The following is a 21,423-nucleotide window of genomic DNA, read 5'->3' as shown; positions in this document are numbered from 1 at the left end:
TTGTTTTTGATTTATGCTAATTTTGCTATCATACATATCTTCATGCTCTTTTACCGAGCCATTCTAAAAGCCAATCAGGTTTGCAAAAATATTTATTTTTTATTTTTATATTGTTATATATACTAAAATAGTTTCCTTTAAACAGAAATCTTGTATCATGCCAATTCATACACACTTGCGCCAGCTCAAATGTGTAAATATTCTCTTTTGATTATTTTTAATTAATTCTCCATATTTTTTGTTGATTATTTTTTATTTATGGAAGTATCTATGTATTTGCATGCGGATCCACACTAATTTAATGTCAAAGCCGCAGCTGCTGTCCAGTTTACTGATAATAATAATAATAATTTTATTAAAAATATTTATTATTACCCATATTGTTATTATTATATAATATTTTAGCATTTTTGTTTTAATAATAATACAAAAACAAAGATTTTGTTACATACAAAATTGAATTCATTGAATTTCCATTTCGTCGTAAAAATAATTCATTACACTTACATTTCTTCTCTACCAATAGTACATACATATGAATTATTACACACATTAGAAGTCGATTACTTTTAGTTGTTTTAGTTTCGTTCACATTTGCACTAAATATACATACAAGTACAAGTACATTTAATTACAACGATAATAAATACAAATAATTTAAGAATAATATTTAATTTTATTTTATTTTAAATATTTCTTAGCATTTAGTATCAGCTTAAAGGTTAATTCAAAAGAGTATCGAAAGCGCAAAGCAGAAGGAAAGCAGCAGGTGTGGGGGTTGGAGTGAGGGATGTAATGAATTAAAGAATCACAACTACTTAATTATCTACTGCAATTAAACGCTTAATTTGTTTGCGGAAATATTTGCAAATTACAACTAATAAATTCCTAATTGCCAGCGACGGTATATCGACCGTTATTTATTTGACAATAATTTTTAAAAACAAAAATAAAAATTATATAAAATAAAAAAATTAACGAACTTATTTTATAATTTTTTTTTTTATAATAATTTTAATGCAATTTTATAAATTTATATAATAAATTCAAAATTAGAAAAAAATTACTTAAAAATATTTCAGCTAACATTTAAAGATTTCCAATTTAAATCGCAAATATTAAACTTCTTACTCAATGTAAATAAAAATTACACACATACATATATATCTGGATATATGTATGTTTTTTTGTTTATTTGTATCACAGGGTAAACTTCGCGCTCGATTTTCATGCGAAATTAATTTTATTTGGGGTATTTCTCTTCTTCAACACTTCCTTCAACACCTTCTTGTTGTTTGTGTGCAAAAAAAGCAGAGTAGTACACTAGCAAATGAAAAGCGGCTAAAAGTGAAGGTTCAATAGCAATTCTGCTGCGTAAAAAAGAGGGGACAGGGAAATGGCATGCAATGAAGTTTTAATTTTGAATTTTTATAATCTTTATATTTATTCACATTTTTTATACATTTCTATTCTGCTGGTGTAAACGAGGGTTAATGCGCCGAAATGAGTTTGAATTTCTGTTTTTCTGGAATTTTTTTTTTTTTATTGTAATACTAAACGCTTTGCTTTGCACATGAAAATTGGCTTTATGATATTAATAATTTTGAAGAACGCGTGCCACGCCGCGTCTGCGTCTGCGCCTACGCTGGCGTTGGTCACGTGCGTTTCCAACATTGCACCATGTCCCAGCTTGTCTTGTTTGGTTAATGAAAGTTTTTTCATTTAATTTTTTTTTTTAATATTTGTTTTGTTGTTGTTGTAATATTTTTTAAATTGCCAGCGTTTTACTGCTACCCAACTTGGCTAATTTTTTGTTTATTTGTAATTTATTTTTTTTTTCAGTGATAGATATTATTTACTTTAACACTTATAGTTGCTTTTAGCGCTCGCTTAATAATAAACTACTTTTGCGGTTTTTAGTTAAAAAATACTATAATTGCTTAATTAGAGTTTATAATTTTTTATTAATGCATTGGCAACAGTGGCGCAGCGCAGCAGTTATTTTTGAATAAATTTTTTCTTCGAAAAAGCAAAATATTTTTAAAAATGTAAACAAGGGTTAAGTAAGTTAAGTGAAAAAATCGGCATACAAAAAATAAAAATTTTTTTTTAGTAATAAAATTTTATAAATAAATTTTTCTCAAAAATTCAAATTATAAATTTTTGCCGACTACAGATTTTACTATGAGTCAGCACTTTAGTAAAAATCTGGCGCACATAAGAGTTAAGTTAAGCGAGAAATCGGCAAAAATCTAAATAATAATAACTTTTTAATAATAAAAATTTCTGCAAAATTCAAATTCCAAATTTATGCTGACCACAGATTTTACTATGAGTCAACACTTTACTTTATATCTGTTGCACATAAGGGTTAAGTGGAAAATATATATTTTTTTTTCCTTTCTTTAATACTTATTCTACTTAACTGGTGCCTAAAATATGCAGCAAATATTAAATTAAATTGCAATTTTACATATTAACCGATTTTTTCAAACCCACTCTCGCTTAATCTCGACATAAATTGCCCCTAATCCACTTTGAAATGTGTAAATTGTGGGAGAAAGTACAATTTAGCTCCTTGCAACTCGCGGTTCTACGCAGTACAGATATCAACTCTCCAAAATATCTTTGGCACATAAGCATGACTCTACAATACCAAAAGTAATACTTTAACCGTTAAATAGGAACCATGTAAGTTTGACTTGAGCGCACAGCCACACATGCAGAGAATTGTTTAGGAAAAATTATTAACAATTAAATAAATAATAAATTGACAGAAAACACATTTCAAAATAAATTTATATGCACTTGCTTCGCAGTATTGTACGTTTTGAAACTCACTCACTTTACTTTTCAAAGCTTCAAAGCTTGCAACTGTTGTGCCTTAACTCTCTAAACTGCTTTCTTTGCCCGCCACTGTCGCACTCTTTTACTTTATGCCTTCCAACTGCTCTCTCTCTCTCTACTTCTCTTCTTCCGTTTGTATGTATTTATGCTTATTATGGATTTATTTCATTACATTAATTATAATTATAACTTCGCTAATTTAATCGTAGTTTATCTGTTTAAAGAGTATGTTGTAACTATATAGTATGTATGTATGGGTGTGTGTGTGTGTGTGTGTGTGTGTGAAAGGTTGTTAGCCCTTTCCTTTTACAGTTATAAATTGTTATTAAAATTAATTAAAAATATAAATTCAGTCACTTTCGTCGCGCTGTTCGTAAGCTGAGCTCCTGTCATGGATCAACATTGAGAGTGTCTCTAAGCTGCGACGCACCTGCAAGCAGAACGGAGAAGAGTTACAGTAATATAAAGGCTAAAGTACCGTTTATATTAGTTTAGAAAGAGTGAAAAAATAAAATGGTATGACAATAATAGAAAATAAAAAACATGTAAGGAAGGACTAAGTTCGGGTGGGACCAAACATTTTATACTGCCGCAATTTATTTTGGTAATTTTATTAAGATAACAAACAATTCGATCCATATATTCGACATAAAGCTCATTAGAATAACTAAAATCGGTATATATAGTACATAATAGTATATGGAGGCTGATGTAACCTGGACCGTTTTAAACTATTTTTGCCACCAAGCAATATTATATCCAAGACAATATATTTTCTTAATTTTGTTAAGATATCTCAAATAATTTCCTGATATATACGGTATAAAGTCCACCGGAAGTTTGAAAATACGTTTAATAGATATATGGGGGCTTGAGGAAGTATTGACCGGATTTTATACATTTTAGACAGAAATGTAAAAGGAAAATATCTTCTCCATATTTCTTTAGAATATCTGGGATTTACTTTTATTTTCGGTAAAAGGCATTAGGGTTCTCATTTCGGGTATCTGGGACCTTGAAAAGTTATAGTCCGATTTAGGCGATTTTTAAACGGGCGATATCAGATTACAAATGCAGTATTTGTACAAAGTTTTGTACAAATCTTAGTAGGGGCGAGTCAAGTCCACTTTTCCTAAAAAATTTCATCCATATATGCCTCTCACTGTACAAAATTTTTATAGCTTTATTTATATCATTTAGAGGTTATACACTTTTCATTCCGAAAACTCAAAATATCCGTGTAATATCCTATAGTGTTTGAGGGAATTTCGGAAATATTGAATTGATTTTTCGTTCACCCTCTCCTCGACAGTGTCTAGTGGTCGATCTGTGTTTGAAATCTTCACTTAAAACTACTGTTATCTCTTCCTGTCACTTATAGCCAATCGACAATCTCTTCAATCTCGTGAGGTTATTACTTTTATGAATGAAACAAACAAAATTGTCATATGCTTGGAAGACCCACAGAAAAAAAAACCCAAACATAAGGAAGCTAATTAAATATCAATAGATAAGCTGTGATAATGATAATTACGGAAATTTGACGAAAAAATGCGCGGAGTAAGAGCACATGTCTTGGATAAACCGATTCAATTGGACATGCGACCTATTAAGAAATATAGAAACCGATAAAACAATTTTAATTGTAATCGATTGCATTGGAAATATTTAATTTCCTGATTGCAGTTATTTAGTTAAACGTTTATTTTTGGTTTACCTTATCGATATTTATGTACTTCTAAGGCTGATAAGCGCTGTGCTAAAAAAAAAATGTGTCGTATGTTGCAGAGCAGACAGCTGGCGTGTTAGAGATTACGGCCAGGTGGCTTATTACACAGATAAAAAACATATACATTGGTATATATTGAAGGTAGCAACGGAAATGCCAAACAAAATTTATACCTAAACATACTAAGTGAGATTATATAGATGTATTTTACATAGATTATTTTTTATTTAAAGCTAAATTGAACGAGAGACGAATTGAGAGGTGTCTTAAATTACTGTTTTTGGAAGTAGACACACAATACACAGACGACAGACATGAACTGCTCTGTCAAGACCAAGAAAATGTTCTAAGGTACTACAACAATAAGATTTTCAAGCGTTTGGCCCTACTCTACACTCCCATTCTCTACATTATTTTCATATTTCACATAAAATGAATATTTCCTTTCGCACTCACCTTGGCAATCTGCTCCAAATTGTGTGTAAGTATATCTTGAGCTTCTTCAGTGCTTTTAGCTTGCAGCTCCTTTTGCCAACGCAAAGCCTCGGCGAATATATCGTCATCGGTGCCGGCGCGCTGCGGGAATAAAAAACAAGAATTTGTATTAGTTTAAAACGCATGCGCACACACCACCTCCACCGCTGTTACTCACCCAGTTGAATTCGGTTGGCGAGCGGTATGCGCTCGTTTTCGCCTCAATGTCGAGTATTCGGTAGAGCAGAAAAACGGAGAACAACGCCAACACCATGGTGAGCAGCACACCCAAGTAGACGACATGTAATTCCGTGGGGAATTTCAAGCGCAGCAACGCCTTCTGCGTGAGCGTCTTAAAGCTCGACACAGCCGCGTGCGCCGCTGATTTCGGTGTGCTGGCCATCACTGTGACGGGTAGCGAGGAAGAGGTTGACGGCGTGGGTGACGACGATCCCGACGTATTGGCGCCGGTCACGATGAGCGCAATGCCGGTGGTCGCAATGCCCTCACCACAGCCGGTGTTGGCATTTGGCGTACCGCCGTCTGCGCCGCTGGCAGTTTTGCCGTTATTGGAGTTGTAACGTGACGAGGGTGGCGCTGAGGCGCGCAAATTTGAGTTGGAGAAAGCGCCGCCTGCTTCTTTGGCATCTATTGGAATATCTGCAATGCGATGCAAGTGGTTTAGGTTAAGATATTACTTAAGTGTCTTCATTTTCGTTTTACACTCACCGGAATGTCGTTGGTTTTGATTTGCTGCTGCGGTGCCATCGGCGATGCTCACACTGGAACCAGCTACATTGCGGCGTATCAGCGTTTGACCCAGTTCATCTATGGCGCCAGCATTGCCTGCGATCGGTGCGCCTAGCGCTTGCGGTGGACTCTCATTGCCGCTGATGGAACAGCTGCTGTCGTCCTCAATTGAGTATTCTTCGGAAATTTCTATGTCTGCGGGTGCTTTTGGAAGATTTTCAATGGGTACTAATGGCGGGCAAACGCTGCACATTAGACGGAAGGCGGCCTCGCGGCTCATAAAACTACCGAAGACATGCCGCTCATCGGCGGTGGCAACACCCACGGCGTTCGGTATGATTTTTGCCAATTTCTCTTTGGAGATTTTCGTCACGGACGACGTGGGTATGACAACCTGGTTGGTGGGTGGTGAACACAAAATATTTATAAAATGTATTGTTTATAAACGAGACGCTCTCACGAACTCACCTTGGTAACATAACCAAATACATTTGAATAGAATGCAAAATGCTGATCTGTTATATAAAGGTGTCCCTGCAGCAGTATGTCACTAACAAGCGCACAGGAAAAATCTGCAAATTTGATTATTAAATTTTATCCTTTGCTTTGTAGCTTCTCAATATTCAACTCACAATTGATGAGCTTCTCATCTTTGGAGACCTGCGTAAAGTGTCGATGGAATTTCTTCACACGTGAACTGGAGACCTCTTTGCGCTTCTTTTCCTTCTCGGCAGGCACCGCTGTGGTAGCGGCGGCAGCAGCCGTTGCTGCCGCTGTCGATTGCTCATGCTTCGCCGTGGTGTTGGTGACGGCACTTACGCTGCGTATGCTGGTTGTGGAGCCGCTTGGCGCTATTGGGTTCAACGATCTGCAATGTAAAAGAAGGAATCATAAGTTTAGTATCTCAAAATGCTAATATGAGTATAGGGAATATACATATGTAATTAGAGTGAGACTATATTGGACCTTAAGTCGACCCTGAACCTGACTAAACGACCAAAGACAATAAAATAAAAGATACCGTTACAAAATATTTATTTTCTTAAAGCTCTTTTCAATAAAAGCTCTTTCGAAAATTCAATGTGTCTTCAGGTGTTCGCTTATACAATACGTCAAACCCACTTAATTCCGTCACAAAGTCCTTTGTTCAATGTTGAGTGCCAAAATTTCGCAAAAATTTAATAGGAACTTACTTATTATTTGTTTTAAATGAATTCACGCTAAGTATGCCACAATATTTGCCTAGTTTGATATATGCTCTGATGATGATGATATTTGCAGACCAATTCACCTCGCAGCTGTTTTGTTTATTTATTTTTTCTTTAATTTCTATTTTTTTTTCGCAACACGCCAACCATAATAAATAACGTGTTAGTGACGTTTGTTGTTTTCCGTTGTTGTTGTCATTCTTTAGCGACGCGCACGCAATCATTTGCGTGTATTTATGACGTCATGAATGACATACTATACCGTTAGAAAAGACAACAATGACACAGAATGGCTATTAATATAGCATATTAATTAAGTGAACAACACCTTGATTGCTGATGCTATGCGAAAGCCACAACAAATATATATGAAGAAACGTTGTTGTTGATTTTTTGCATTTATTTTTGCAATTTGTATTTCTATTAAGTTTTGGCTGTCACTCAAGATTTTTAATTATTATAATTAGAATTTTATGTGAATAGGTTGTGTAGGCATTCATATATCTTAAGATATTACTTTAAAAATAGCATTTATTAGTTATTTTAGACGCCACGATATATAATTGATTTGAAACATTCAGTTATAGGCGCCCACATGCTTTACTATACCACATATACGATACCAAAGTATACTATACTATACTATACCGCAGTATAATATATCACAGTATACGATAACATATTAACCAATACCACAGTATACCGTATACCGTAGTATACTATACCATAATGGTTTACGATACCATAGTATACTATACCATAATGGTATACGATACTATAGTATACTACACCACAGTATATAATACCATAATATACTATACCACAGTATAGTATAGTATACATAATAGTATACGATACCATAGTATACTATACCAGAGTAACGATATGATAGTATACCGTATACCATAGTATACTATACTATACCCAAATATACTATAGCAATCAGTCTGAACCACTTTAGTTGTTAAAAATGCATTCAAACCGAGATCAAATAGACATTGAAAAACGTATTATATAAAATAAGTTGAAAACTGCCCGAGTATAATATTTCGCATATGCAGCGATCCCACGCTGTCTGGTGTTTCGTTTGTAAAATATTAATTAGCCAATATTTAGAGCCACAAAACACAAATAAGGCACTTAGTGGAGCGCTTCTATATAATTTTCTGCAATGTTTTGCTTTTTAATTTGTATAAGTAACTATACTTAATGACTGCAGACGGAACTACCATGCAAAAATAAGTATATTTTCCTAGCAAAAATTTTCGCAATAGACAATAATTTCCAGTAGGTAATGAAAGTATATTGAACAACATTCAAAATTAGTTTGACCCATTTAATGTAACGCTAGTTCGAAATATTCACCTCAGTAGGTCACATTTGAGGTTAAATCGTAAACTCTAGTAGTAGTTGTTTCCTAATTTAATTGCGCCATAAATATTGATTAATCATTAAGCGTTGTTACTATCCAACTAAAATACGTTTATAAAGCGAAAATAATATTAATGATAATTCTATGAAAAGAGTGAGTGACCAGTACATGTAATTCGAAAATAATGGATTTGTCTTTGATATCAGTAGATAAGTACAACCAAATGTTAGTTATTAAAGCGCTGAAGCGGTTCGATCTCTTAAAACTTTTCTCAATTCGATTTGAAAAATATGAAGAATATTTTAATCTTATTTTTAAACTTTAATAAGAAAAAAGTATACAATTTTGAAATTTTGAAACCCAATTAGCCCTTGAGTTTATCGCATAAGTAACTATTAAATAAGAGTTACTTATTATTTTATTAAGAACTTGCGATGATCATGAAGTGGTCGCAATACTTTTTAGTAGTACTATAGGTATTCATAAAACCTTCTTGCATTTCTTAAGCATTTCACTAACTAAATAATAAATTTTTTAAATTAAAACCATGATAACACTGTGATTAATATGTCTAATTAGAAGAGGTAATAAACTGTGGCTTTTGCGTGCTTTATAATTCATAGAAATAAAATGCACAAGATATCTTTAAATAAATATATATATATTTTATAGCCAGCACTCGACGGGCGGAAGTAAACATATGACGGCGAGTGTGTGTTTATAATAATCAAAATATAAGTACTTTAAAAGCGTTGAGCCACAGAAATATGTACACTGAGTAGGCGCGATAAAATGTATTTCGAGATTTCGCATTAAATTTCTTAAGCACAATAAAATCAAAATTTTTTTAACGTAAAAAAAATGGCAATAAAACAGATTTGTGTTATAATCAACAAAACCGAAAAAATGTGGCACTGCACAATCACTGCATTCATAATCAAATTTATACAAAATATTTGCCGGCCTAAAGCAACGATTCTTCACTAATTTAGAATATTTAATATTATAATAATATTTGAACTCACTCCCGCGAAGTGGCGCGATGGAATTCCACCGCGTACGCGTCATGATGCTTCCAGGGCAGCTCGAACATTGATCTGCGCTTGGAGCGCTTATCATTTTCAACCGGCGGCGTCGTTAGCTCAGTTTCGCCATTGCACTCCACATCGGATATGTAATTATCGAATATATATGTTTCGAATGATTTCAAATCATTCTCATTTCTTGGCTGGAAAACACTTTTCGCGCTGTAAATCAGATTGCTTAGCGTGTCGTTCATCATCGCGACGGCGGTATGTTAAAACTCTACAACTCTTTAAAAACAAACGAGTTTCGTACGAAACACTTGTAATTTTTTGCTTTTTCGCTAATTATTATTTTTTTTTTGTTATAATTTGCAAATTGTACACTTTTTTCTTGCTTTTGCTCAACCGCGTGTGGCGGTCATGTCACCACTGTGGTGGATTTCAATCCGCCGTCAAATTTAACTTGGCATTTACTCTGTTATCACAACTAAACGAAGATATGCTGTGGGAATCACTAATACACAGTATTTATTTATGCTCATTTATGCGCATATGTTGTTGGGGTTACGTGAGAATTTTCAATATTTTGCCGTATCAAACAAAACATTTTCGCTGCGCGCAGGAAATTTGCAACTTTATCGCGCCCGCACACTTAGAATACTAAACCGACGAGCGGCGGTGAATTCATTTAAGAGCCCATAAAACAAAGTAATATTGACCAGGATTTGCTGCTCTATGTATATACATATTTATATATAAATGTATATATGTATGTATAAATGCATGTCTGTATGTAAATTGTCATAAAGTGTTGATTGTTTGCGCATAGTTAACGGGCAAGTGGAGGAATTAACTACCTTAAGCTTTTGAGACTGCGACTGGGTGGGGGGCTGTGGAAGTCGGCACACCTGCCGTTATTTGTTTGTTTTTTTTGCTTGCTATTATCAGCTGCTGTATTGCTTATCAGCGCGATATGAACGCGTGGAGCAACGACGGTAGACGAGTTGTAGCCGAGCGTTTGAAAAAAAACTGAATATTTGTAGATTATGGTGGAGAGTATGTACATATCTATCATATATAAGAGTAAGTATGTAGATATGTGTATGATTTCATGGAACAGATTTTTAGGCAAATGAGATAAAATGAAAGAAATAAAATAAAAAATACTCTAAGAAGAGCAGAAACAACAATAATAATAACAAGAAATAGATAACAAATAAAAAAAAAAAATAAAAATATATATTGTATGAAAAATAACAAAAAAATATTAAAAAAAACAAAAAAAAATAAAAATATAAAAAATTATCAATAATTAGGTAATAAAAACAAAATAAAAAATATTATTATAAAAATAAAATAAAATAATAATAATAAATTATAAAAAAAAAAATAAAAAATAAAAATAATAATAGTTGATTAAATTAAATATAAAAAAATTACTCATTCGTAAAAATACAAAATTTCTTAAAATAAAACGCTTTGAAAACAACAAGCGTACCTGCTATATTGTCAATAAGCATTTTTACGCATTTTTTAAGTAATAAAAACAAAATAAAAAATATTAAAAATATATAAAAATAATAAAAAAAATAAAATAAAATAATATATTAATTATAAAAAATATAAAAACAAATAAAAAATAATAATAATAATAATTGATTAAATTAAATATAAAAAAATACTAATAATTAAGTAATAAAACAAAATAAAAAGTATATAAAAAAAATAAAAATAAAAATATATAAAAAAAATTAAAAATAATAAATAAGTAATTAAAATAAAATCATAATAAAAAAATATAAAAACAAATAAAAAATACAAAAACAAATAAAAAATATAAATAATAATAATTAATTATAAATAAAATTACTAATTAGCAAAAATACAAAATGTATGAAACAAAACCACTATACAAACGACAAGCGCACCTGCTGTACTGCCAATAAGCATTTTTACGCAGCATTTCATTAATTTCACTCTAAAATTCCTTATAGCATTTAAAAGTAAATTGGTTTCGCCCGTGGCTTAAGCCGTTCTATGGCATTCCCGCACTACTATTGTCAACAAACAAATTTCAACTAAAGGTTCTATCTCTTTGTGTCTAGAAATACGCTTTGGATTTATGCTAACCATTCGCACAGCACAAGTACTTATCAATTTGCAAAATAGTAACAAGGGTTTCTTTATTATTATTATTTATTGTATCGAGTGGCGTCAGTCAATATGTGGCTAATAAACAAGAACAACAGTGTAATTGACAGCTTGTCAATAGACAAGTGAGACAGGTGGCCTATGAAAATGTTTAGACTCACTACATACGTGTATATTATATAGAAAGTACGTGCGATTAATCAATGTAGTGAACCGTTATTGTTTTTGCCCTACGTCAAATCAGCACAGCTGCAAGATAACGGTAAATATGTAACAAAACAATATTCCACGCATATTTCAAAGCGTTGTTCAGAATGTTCAACTTCCGGTCTTAGACCAAGTATCCTCTGGGTAGCCAGAAAACATCCGTTTGGAGGCGAGCTTTATGTGAGAAGGTGAAACTCGCCTCCGCGGTTGTTCGTAGGTTTTGGGATTCTCCAAATAAAAAAACCTGCAAATTGAACGGCGTCTTTGCCCGAAATAATTAACAAGTTTTAAAGCACGAATTAAGTCTTTAAGTGGACATTAGGAGATCTGTTATAAAATATTAATCTCCTATTTGATATATTGATACCAGCGATAAGTAGAGTAGAAACCTTCTAATTTTCAAAGAAGTCTCTTTCCGTATGGCTACTGTATAACTTTGGAAAACACTACAGGACGATGTCGGAGTGTTGCCGGTATAGGAAGAAAATCGAAAAAGACCCAGCGACAGAACGCTTAGAAAATAAATAAATGTCGAAAGCGAAAAAAGGCTTTCAAGCTAAGTTTCCATATATATACTAGAACATCACAATTAATTTCGCAAAGCAATCCAGCATCGAGTTACTTAGGCGTTAAATTGTTAAATTGATTTCTGTGTGACTGATCGAAAGATAAAATATATTTTTGTACCACTTTGGCTACCTATAAATCACGAGTTCTCCGGGAATGTCGCATGTAATTAAGTATACGCCATTGCCAAACAGTCATGGGTATCGTCTTATTGCCAATAAAATCGGTAATAAAATTTTAAGACTATCACATGGTGCACTAAAGCAGCAAGTTTTATCAATGGGTGCACATATAGTATTATGCGAATTTAAATGTTTTTAAACAAAAAAGTTTAAAATTATAAAAAAGTAATAATGGACAACAACATGAGTGTGTAATAAAAGTGGAAGGGAAACTTTAAGCTGGTGTATACACTAGAGACTTAGTGGTAGAAAGAGCTAAGTGGAGAATTAAGCGTAAACTAGTTCAGTTGTATTTTTGCAGAAATTGCAGAAAACTACTTTCACTGACTAATTCATTCGGGCACTGACACAGCAGATTGACTTGGTTAATCCCCAGAGTATTCCATATTGCCCACATTGCCCACAAGAGGATGAGTAATAGTCAAAACATTGCCGTGGGTGTTTTCGCATACTATCTCTAGCGGTATTTTATTTTCATTATTGATAACAACAAATCGACAATGACAGTTTAGTATTAGCGCAAATCTTATCGCTTCGACGAACACCTGCGTCTCATGCGAAAGTAGACACGCGCAGAGCCCTTCGATAACCCAATGAATAAACTGTATTGTGGTTTTAGTTTTCAAACAAAAAAAAAAACAATTATTTGGCATATTTTTATCAGTTCAAACGCACAAAATTTATGCGATAACAGTTTTTTGTTTACCAATTTTTACGAGTATTTTATCAGTTTGCACATGGGACGACCAGGTGCGCAAATAGTGATTTTTTTCTTAGTTTTTTTCTTTTTTTGGAACGTGTTGGCAACTAAGCCATTCGCTGACACGTCACCGACATTCCAATACTTTGAGGTTAAATGTATTAATACAGTTGGGAATGTAGAAGTGTTTGTAATACACGTTTGATACAATTTGCTTGAATTTATGGATCCACAGCCGATGCTGTGGCAGACCAGGTAGATCAACTTTAGCAGCTATGCTATCAAAAGCGTTATTGAAAGTGTATACAAAAGAATAGTTTTACTGGTGACCTTAGTCGTCCCAAACGTTTTCATATGGTAGGGATCTTAACTTATGAAATAAATTATCTTGAAAATTAATTAATTAAATTAAAATAAATAATTTAGATATTTAAGCCAAATAAATCAATTAGAAGAATATTAACGGCGCAATAACTCTAATTTATAACTCTTGAGTAATAAGCTTTTACGTCTTTAACTGATTAACTTCTAGTCAACGCCTACTCTATATGAAAAAGAAAACCACTTTCATTCATATACTCTCATACATATGTTTGTATAGCGATGCGACAGTCCGCGACAAGAAAAACATTAAACCCCTCGCCTCTCCAACTTAAAGATGTGCCCACACACACTCATTAACTAAATCACGTCGTCGAGGCTGTTCTAGCACTCTACCATCTCGAGATGCTGATAAAGTTATGCGGTTTTCCACACAATAATGTCGGCTAACTCTTAATGTGGCATTAAACACTTGCTGTCTTATCTTGAATGACTATCTAAGTATTTTAATGGATGCATTACTTTTACTTATGTCTTGTAGTTATTAGTCAGTATTTACACTGTAGGCGGCATTTCGCGTGAGTATTCTACGATAAACGAGTATGTGTCTAGAATGTGATCACATGTTGTTGGAGTTGTTGGATTAAACATTTTTATTAATTAATTAAGAACTGTTATGTGTTAATCTTCAATTCTGTTGGAATTTTTTGCTGTTTTTACGCTCATGGCAGATAATTCGTGTCAATTTGATTAATGGAAATAATGATGATGGAAATAAAGTTGAAAAAAAAAAGATTTATTTTTTTTCTAAAAACCTTTTTCTACAGTCAAATAACTTTCTCTTCATGAATTGTGTTTATACACTAAATAATAGTGTTATAAATATATGTTCGTATATTTAGGTCTCTAACAATACTGAAAATGCAGCTTTCGAGCTTTTGAAAACTAACAAAATAGCCGAAATAATATAAAATAATACGCTATTGACCTAAATAATCGATGTATACCTTCAATTACTTTCAATATACCGGCGCCGATTTGTAGTTTTTCGCTCTCAATTTCGTTTTCACATTTATTATTCTTTCTTTTCAAAGAAATATCTTCAATAGATTCTCGTTGTTAGTGAAGGAAAGTATACAATAGAGAAATGGAATGGAAAATGATGATAAAGTAATGGTACCTGCAGTATTATAGCCTTTTCGCACAGCCAAATTAATGTAATGTATTAATATTATAATTGAGAAATCAGTTTTGGCTTTCGCACAGCCGGCTACTCGATTAACGATCTGCTGATGTACATAATTGTTTTTGCTGTTCAGAAGAAGTTGGTAAGTTTCATCCGCTAATTGCTATTTTATTAATTAACTAAGCCAAATTTATAGTGCGTACTCCAGTTTCAACTCGATTTGTATGCGATTAAAAATTAATGTAGTAAAATAAGATTTTTTTGCATGGCAAATCGATCTAAATCAGCGCTTTAATCGAGCAAAGGCCGATTAATTGATCAATTAACTCCTGTGCGAAAAGGCTATTACCACGTTTGGAATAAAGGTGTTTAAACTCACTGCAATCTTTATGACAATTATCCAATGAACTCTCGTTCATACTTAATATTATGTTTAGCTATTTCGAAAGGTATTTAGTCTCCCAAAAAACTGATGATAATTTGTATTTTGGCATTGCACTGCAATAATCTTAGTCTAAGTCTTCTTCTCTAATTGACTCACCCGCCGCCTTCGCTTCGATAATTATTCGAATTGTTCTGTTTGGAACTGTCCGATGTTGTCGTCGAATAGGCTGTTTTGAAGTTATCACTTTGATTTGAGCTTTGCCGCTTATGTTGTTGCTGTTGCTTTTGTTTTTGCGTTCTGCTCGAACTGCTCGAGTTGCTGCCGTTCGGCGAGGTTTCTTTGTCCTGCAAATTCAATGTTGTGACACTTTGCGTTTCAGCGTGACTTTGCAATGGTGCCATGGAAGTAGAATCGTTGGGAGCTGCAGCAAATGTACTGACGCTGGAAGTACAAGAAAATGTGGGAAATGCTATTAAATACAAATGGAATATTGAATTAAAGGATATGCAATAATAATAAAAGAGAGATTACGCTAATTGCATACACATAAATGATACAATTAATATGGGAGAGAGAGCGAATCAGTTACGCAGTTGAAGGCAGACAAGAACAGCTTTTATTATTTTATGGTTCAATATGTACATGGATTTGTATATACATATGTATTTCCAAGTAACAATGATAGTGTTTCATAATACGCATTGTATTATTTGCTTACGTCTTTATAACGGCTTATTATTATCATTATGGACGATTGACAGTATCAAATCAATTGTCCATTGAACCTTTGAACTGATAATTGATTGTAATAAATATATATAATTGTTTGTGTGTTCATAGTTATACTATTTACAAACGTATTTATATAAGTGGTGTGTTCAAAAAATAACGGGAATTTTTGTTTTTTTTTTTTGGAAAATATTTATTTATTCAATGGTCTACATTAATGTTGTTGTTTCAAAATAGTCCGTATTCGATAACAAACCCGATTTTTTGGGATAGATTTTGGCTCTTTTTGCGATATCAACATAATAAAAGAAATTGGTTTTACAATTGGACTCTCAAAACCTGTGAAATCTTACAAATCCCGTTATTTTTTTAACACACCACAGATATTATAAATTATGTACGGAAGAATCAAATATATATTTGTAAAGCTTATCTATTTGTAGATAAGATTATTATAGCTTTTTTATTACTTCTTATTGATCCACATACATTTAATAATTACGCGTTTGAAAATAAAGGGTGCTTTTATAGCTGTATAATGGTCTAGAGTGATAGCTGTCAAAGCAAACAGTTGTCATTGGCATTTGATAATAAAATTTTAGTATATTGATGGTGACCTAAAGTCGGAATATATTGGAAAAAGTGGTGAAAAATTGGTCAGTCTGAGTCGACTGTGTGTAGCTTTGCACAATTTTTATGCAGCGGAGGTGCTCATGTTAAACTGTAACTGTAATTAAACTGTTATTAAATTTGCGAAATAATAATTATAAAATTCACCAAAATTTTTCTATATTTTATAAGAAACTAAAGTGCTACGCCTCTAAAACAAACACCCTGTATATTTGAATATGCGTATTTCTTTGATCGTTTCTTTGTTGTTGCTGCAAATTATTCTTATTTAATATTAATTTCCTTAATCTCATTGCTGAGTAAGGTTTGCACATTTATTCATAAATATGAGGCTGACTTTCATTCATTAAAATTGTGTATATAAAAACACCCACTCATTATCTTTAGGCGCATGTATAATACACTAATACATACAAACATGAAGTTCATACATCAACGGAGGCTAATTATTTTATTTACTATGTTTCATAAACATATAAGAGTTAATGTGTTAAGTGTTTGTGTGTTTACTAGGGCAGACTGTTTCATTTGAGTATTTTATATTAACAAAAAATAAAATATAAAAATAAAATAAATTATTTTAAAATGTAATTTATTTTAAAATTACAACTAATAGCTGTTTAATTCGATTATGTACTAAATAATTAAATTTGTTTAATTTTAAAATTAGATTTTCTAATTAGGTTTAGATTTTCTAATTTTAAAATTTTCTATATTTAAACTCATTTATTTATTTAAAGTCCATATTTTTAATTTTTCTTAAGGGGTTAGGGGTAGTCAGGATTTTCAAAAAATCTATTTTTTTTTTTGCTTTTTCGTTAAGGGTAATGTCTTAAAAATATTCTCTGAAAATTTTAAGTTTATCCGATAATAACTTTTCGAGTTATTCGACAAATAACAAAAATCGCTCGGGCGGTCCAACACGCTACTTTAAATGCGTTTTTCTCAAAACTATGTTTTTTGAACTGTTGACAACTGTAACTCGATAACCGCTCAGTAGATTTTAATGAAATTCATACAGCTTTTAGAATACATAATAAACTCAGGCCTGATCGAAGGATTTTTTTTCGATTTTAAAAGACCAATTAACTGTTGATTTTTTCGTGACTTTAAGTTAAAACATTGTATAATAATGCCAAATTATTACTTTTGTAAAATAACATGATTTAATAGCAAAAAAAAATTACTGAAAATTCTCATGTTTTCGGGTCTCCCTTTATCCCTATCCCTTTATTACATATGTATGTAAATCGACCCACTCTAATATCCTAAATAATCTACACTTGCCTAAAAATACTCATTATCTGCTGCTTAAATGCAAAGTGACAGTTTAATTTATTTGCGCTAGAAGGCGTGGTTCAACATAATGTCGTTCGTTAAAGACTAATGACGTCAATGTATCATACAAATGTTGGAAATGTAAATATGTAGGTAAACATATGTATATAAATCGTATTTACAATAGTTAGGTCAAGGAAATATATAAGTATATTTACAAAAATTCCCTAAAACAATGTTTTCTTAACGTATGCATAAATTGTTGCCTACTTTTAGGCTTCATAGCGCTAAATACATATGTATTTATTCTAGCGGGTATTTGTTAAGGCCGCAAATCGATTGATAAACCTTATCTTGCTTTTGGTCAACTATTTTTAATGAATAAATAGTACATTTGGGTATTTGAGCTACACAAGCATACGCAGAGTAAGGAAATTGTAGGAGGCAAACAATTAATGAAGCATACTTTTGGGTGTTTTGAAGTTGTAGACATATTTTAAAGGCGAAAACATTAATGATCAAATATTTTTTCAAAAAACGAAAATTTCCGTTATTTTTTGAACGCGCCTCGCACATTAACACATTGAGAAAAATATTAATTAATTGAAGCGTTGCTTTATCAGCGTAAATACAGCATACGCATTTGAGTATTCATAAATTTGTATTAGCATACATACATACAAAATAAAATTGATAGCAGCTTAATAAAAATAGTTGCGTGTAATTTATTTGCCTGTTTGTAGAGACATGCGTAAGCAACAACGCGCAATGTTTACATTGATAACGCCATTTAACGCGGCAAAACAACATAGAAGATCGTTTTGATGGAATAACAATTTGAGTGTAATTTGGCACTTTTTGGTGTAGGAGGCACGCTTTGAGAGGCAAAGAGTTGACTAGAATTTGATTGCGGTTCAAATTAACAATTTTTATATGCAAAAATATCTCATTTAACTAGCGAGCGATTTAAGGGGTGGATATAAACAACTTGTGATAGTATTTAGCATTATTATTATTATTAGCTATTTGTAATTCTCTCCGCTGCGCTTTATAAGCTTATCACACTAAGTAATGTAAAAAAGAGTTGCTCGCAAACTCGTATGATATTTTTAAAACAATAACAACTAATGCGATATGATACTACATAAAAAAAAATTGTGAAAATTGCATTAAAGTAAAGTGAACTTTAAAATTGAATTTGCAAATTAGACTCAATTAGTATGTGACACTTTTATTTTATATTAAGTAGCTCCGCAGAAAAAAAGGTGTTGTAAAATAATGATTTCATTGCCCTCAACTCTCTCGCGTACCAAGTGCTAATTTGAAAATAATTTTGTTATATATGAGTGCGCACAATTAAAAGTAATTACTTTTTTTCACCACGAACAAACGGCAGTAAACTTAACAACTTTCGCTAACAAGCAAAGGTTTTATTTTTTGCTGTAAAAGCAATAAGCGCGACAAAGCCAATTTGGCGAAAATCAGCTGATACATAGGTTTGCTTATAACAGATTTATTTACTAAATATACATATACTAGGAGTGTTCAAAAAATAACGGGAATTTATTCATTCGTCTACATTAATATTGTCGCCATTCAATATAATACACTTATGCCAACGCTGCCAACATTCATCGAAACACTTGAAACTCGATTTTTGGGATAGCCTTTGGCTCTTTCATCAAATTTCTTGTATGCTTGTAAAACGACGGACCTTTTGAGGTTCTCTTTATTTTTGAAAATATGAAAAAGTCAACCGGAGCCATTTCTGGCGAATATGGAGGCTGAGATATCGTTACAGTATTGTTTTTGGTCAAGAATTCTCAAACAAGCAACAAATTTTGAGCTTTTAACAAACGCCAAGATCATAAAAAAACGTTAATCGTCTAACAAAATAAAAAATAACTACATATTAAAAAAATAAAAATAACAATGTTGACAATTGAACTCTCCTAGCACGTTAAATTTCAAAATTCCCGCTTTTTTTGAACACATCTCGTATATACATTTTCCCCATATTGTTCATATGCATATTGTTTACAAATAACAATTTGAATAAAAATTTTTTAACTTGTAGAATGCTTGGAATTTCGATTTAATACCATTTTATATTTACTGAGAAACCATAAACTGATTCATAATGCATATATAAAATGTATATAAAGTATATACCAAGGGGTGTTATTGTCTTCTATGCGCTTTTTTTATTGTTTTTATTTTTTTCTGGCCACAAAAAAGCCACAATTGGTTATTGAACTGGAACGAAAGCAACATTGACCCAATATATGAGTACAAAACATGCCGCTTACCGGTAGGAAAAACTCAACTACAGATTATTGAAAGCTTTTACACCGAAACATCTTCATTGTTCTGGCATACATTTCATTGACATTAAACTGCTTTTAAGTTCAACAAAATAAAAACATTTACTTGTCAAATAATGCTGAAAATCAGTTTGGTACGCTGCGGCACAGGGTCATCAGCATACCTTTGATATAAGCTGGCGATATGTTTATTATATTCTACATAGTCCAATCGATATTATTTTCTTGCCACTGCACCCATTTCCTTAATTACAGTTCGTTCAATAGCTTTTGTAAAACAACAACAAAAAAAAAAGTAGAGCAAATATTGAGTTGGTTGTTGTAATATTTGCTTATTGGCCCGCCAATAGTTAATTGCATTAGCTAATGAAGGGTTCAATATGTTTCTAATGAATATATATTTTTTATCGCTGTTTGCATTTTGAAATACATAACGGTAATTGAAATATGAAGAGCACAGAGCCATCAATGTAATTATGCAGTAAAAATATATATCTATATAGTTCGCTGTATAACCGCACGCTTTTCGTGGCATGTCTTTAGCGCGCCAAGTTTCGCAGACCTATTTTTCAACATTTTACAGTTAGTTTTCACCTTGCCCCAAAACCTTCGCAGCTGTACCCATTCTACTTTGTGTTAAATGACCGCAAGCGCTATATTTCCACAAAGCCAAATGCGAATCAAAGTAACCGAAAATGAAAATTTCCCACACACCAAATTTTTTGATCTGTGATTTATGTCTGTATGTATTTTGTGTGCTGCGCACCTTGAAAAGTTTTGTTTGAAATTATATTTCAAATGCATTGCGGCAGCTGCGTAGCAGGTGGTCTGACTTTTAGTTTAGACATTAATTTTCTGTTGCTGAAATGAGTGATGGGCGCGTTTTTTAAACGGTGTGATTAAAAAAAAATTAAAAAAAAAATAAATAAATTTTATTTACACAAAATGATTTGCTTTATGAATTCAGAAATTTTAGTTTACTTAAAACTGTAAACAATAAATTTGCATGAGATGTGTGTTCAAAATATAACGGGAATTTAAAAATTAAAAATGTCTCGGTTTTAGAAATTCAGTTGTAATTTTTTTTTAATTTTTTTAAATTATGTTGGCCCTTTTTTCAAGCCGATAACATCAATGTAGACCAATGAATAATTTTTTTTTCAAAAAACGAAAATTCCCGTTATTTTTTGAACATTCTTCATACTGTGAACACACCTTAAATAATTATTTGGTGGTTCGTTGATTTTATAAAAATGTTAATATATAGCAATTTGCTATTTCATTGCTTTTAGGAAATCACCAAGGCATAGTGGATATTGTTGTAATCAATGTTGGATATTAACAGATGAAATTGCTTA

General features: G+C 32.0%; 1 protein-coding gene across 4 annotated transcripts in view; it reads right to left on the bottom strand.

Moving 5' to 3' along the window:
- Positions 1-559: 559 nt before the first annotated feature.
- LOC105208747 (uncharacterized) overlaps positions 560-21,423 on the bottom strand; it is a 78,613-nt gene continuing 57,749 nt past the window's right edge. For all 4 annotated transcript variants that reach the window (XM_029038035.2, XM_011178758.3, XM_029038036.2 and 1 more), the window contains 7 exons: positions 15,261-15,545; positions 6,433-6,668; positions 6,269-6,372; positions 5,780-6,194; positions 5,229-5,710; positions 5,033-5,152; positions 560-3,277 (listed from right to left, as the gene is read on the bottom strand). In XM_029038035.2, coding sequence (XP_028893868.1) covers positions 3,197-3,277; positions 5,033-5,152; positions 5,229-5,710; positions 5,780-6,194; positions 6,269-6,372; positions 6,433-6,668; positions 15,261-15,545 — 1,723 coding nt within the window. In that variant the 3' untranslated portion in view covers positions 560-3,196. The remainder of the gene's footprint in view (positions 3,278-5,032; positions 5,153-5,228; positions 5,711-5,779; positions 6,195-6,268; positions 6,373-6,432; positions 6,669-15,260; positions 15,546-21,423) is intronic.

This window comes from Zeugodacus cucurbitae, chromosome 5 (assembly GCF_028554725.1).
Source record: "Zeugodacus cucurbitae isolate PBARC_wt_2022May chromosome 5, idZeuCucr1.2, whole genome shotgun sequence".
NCBI classification, from domain to species: domain Eukaryota; kingdom Metazoa; phylum Arthropoda; class Insecta; order Diptera; family Tephritidae; genus Zeugodacus; species Zeugodacus cucurbitae.
Note: the sequence above shows the minus strand (reverse complement) of the source record. Positions and strands in the feature narration are given on the sequence as shown.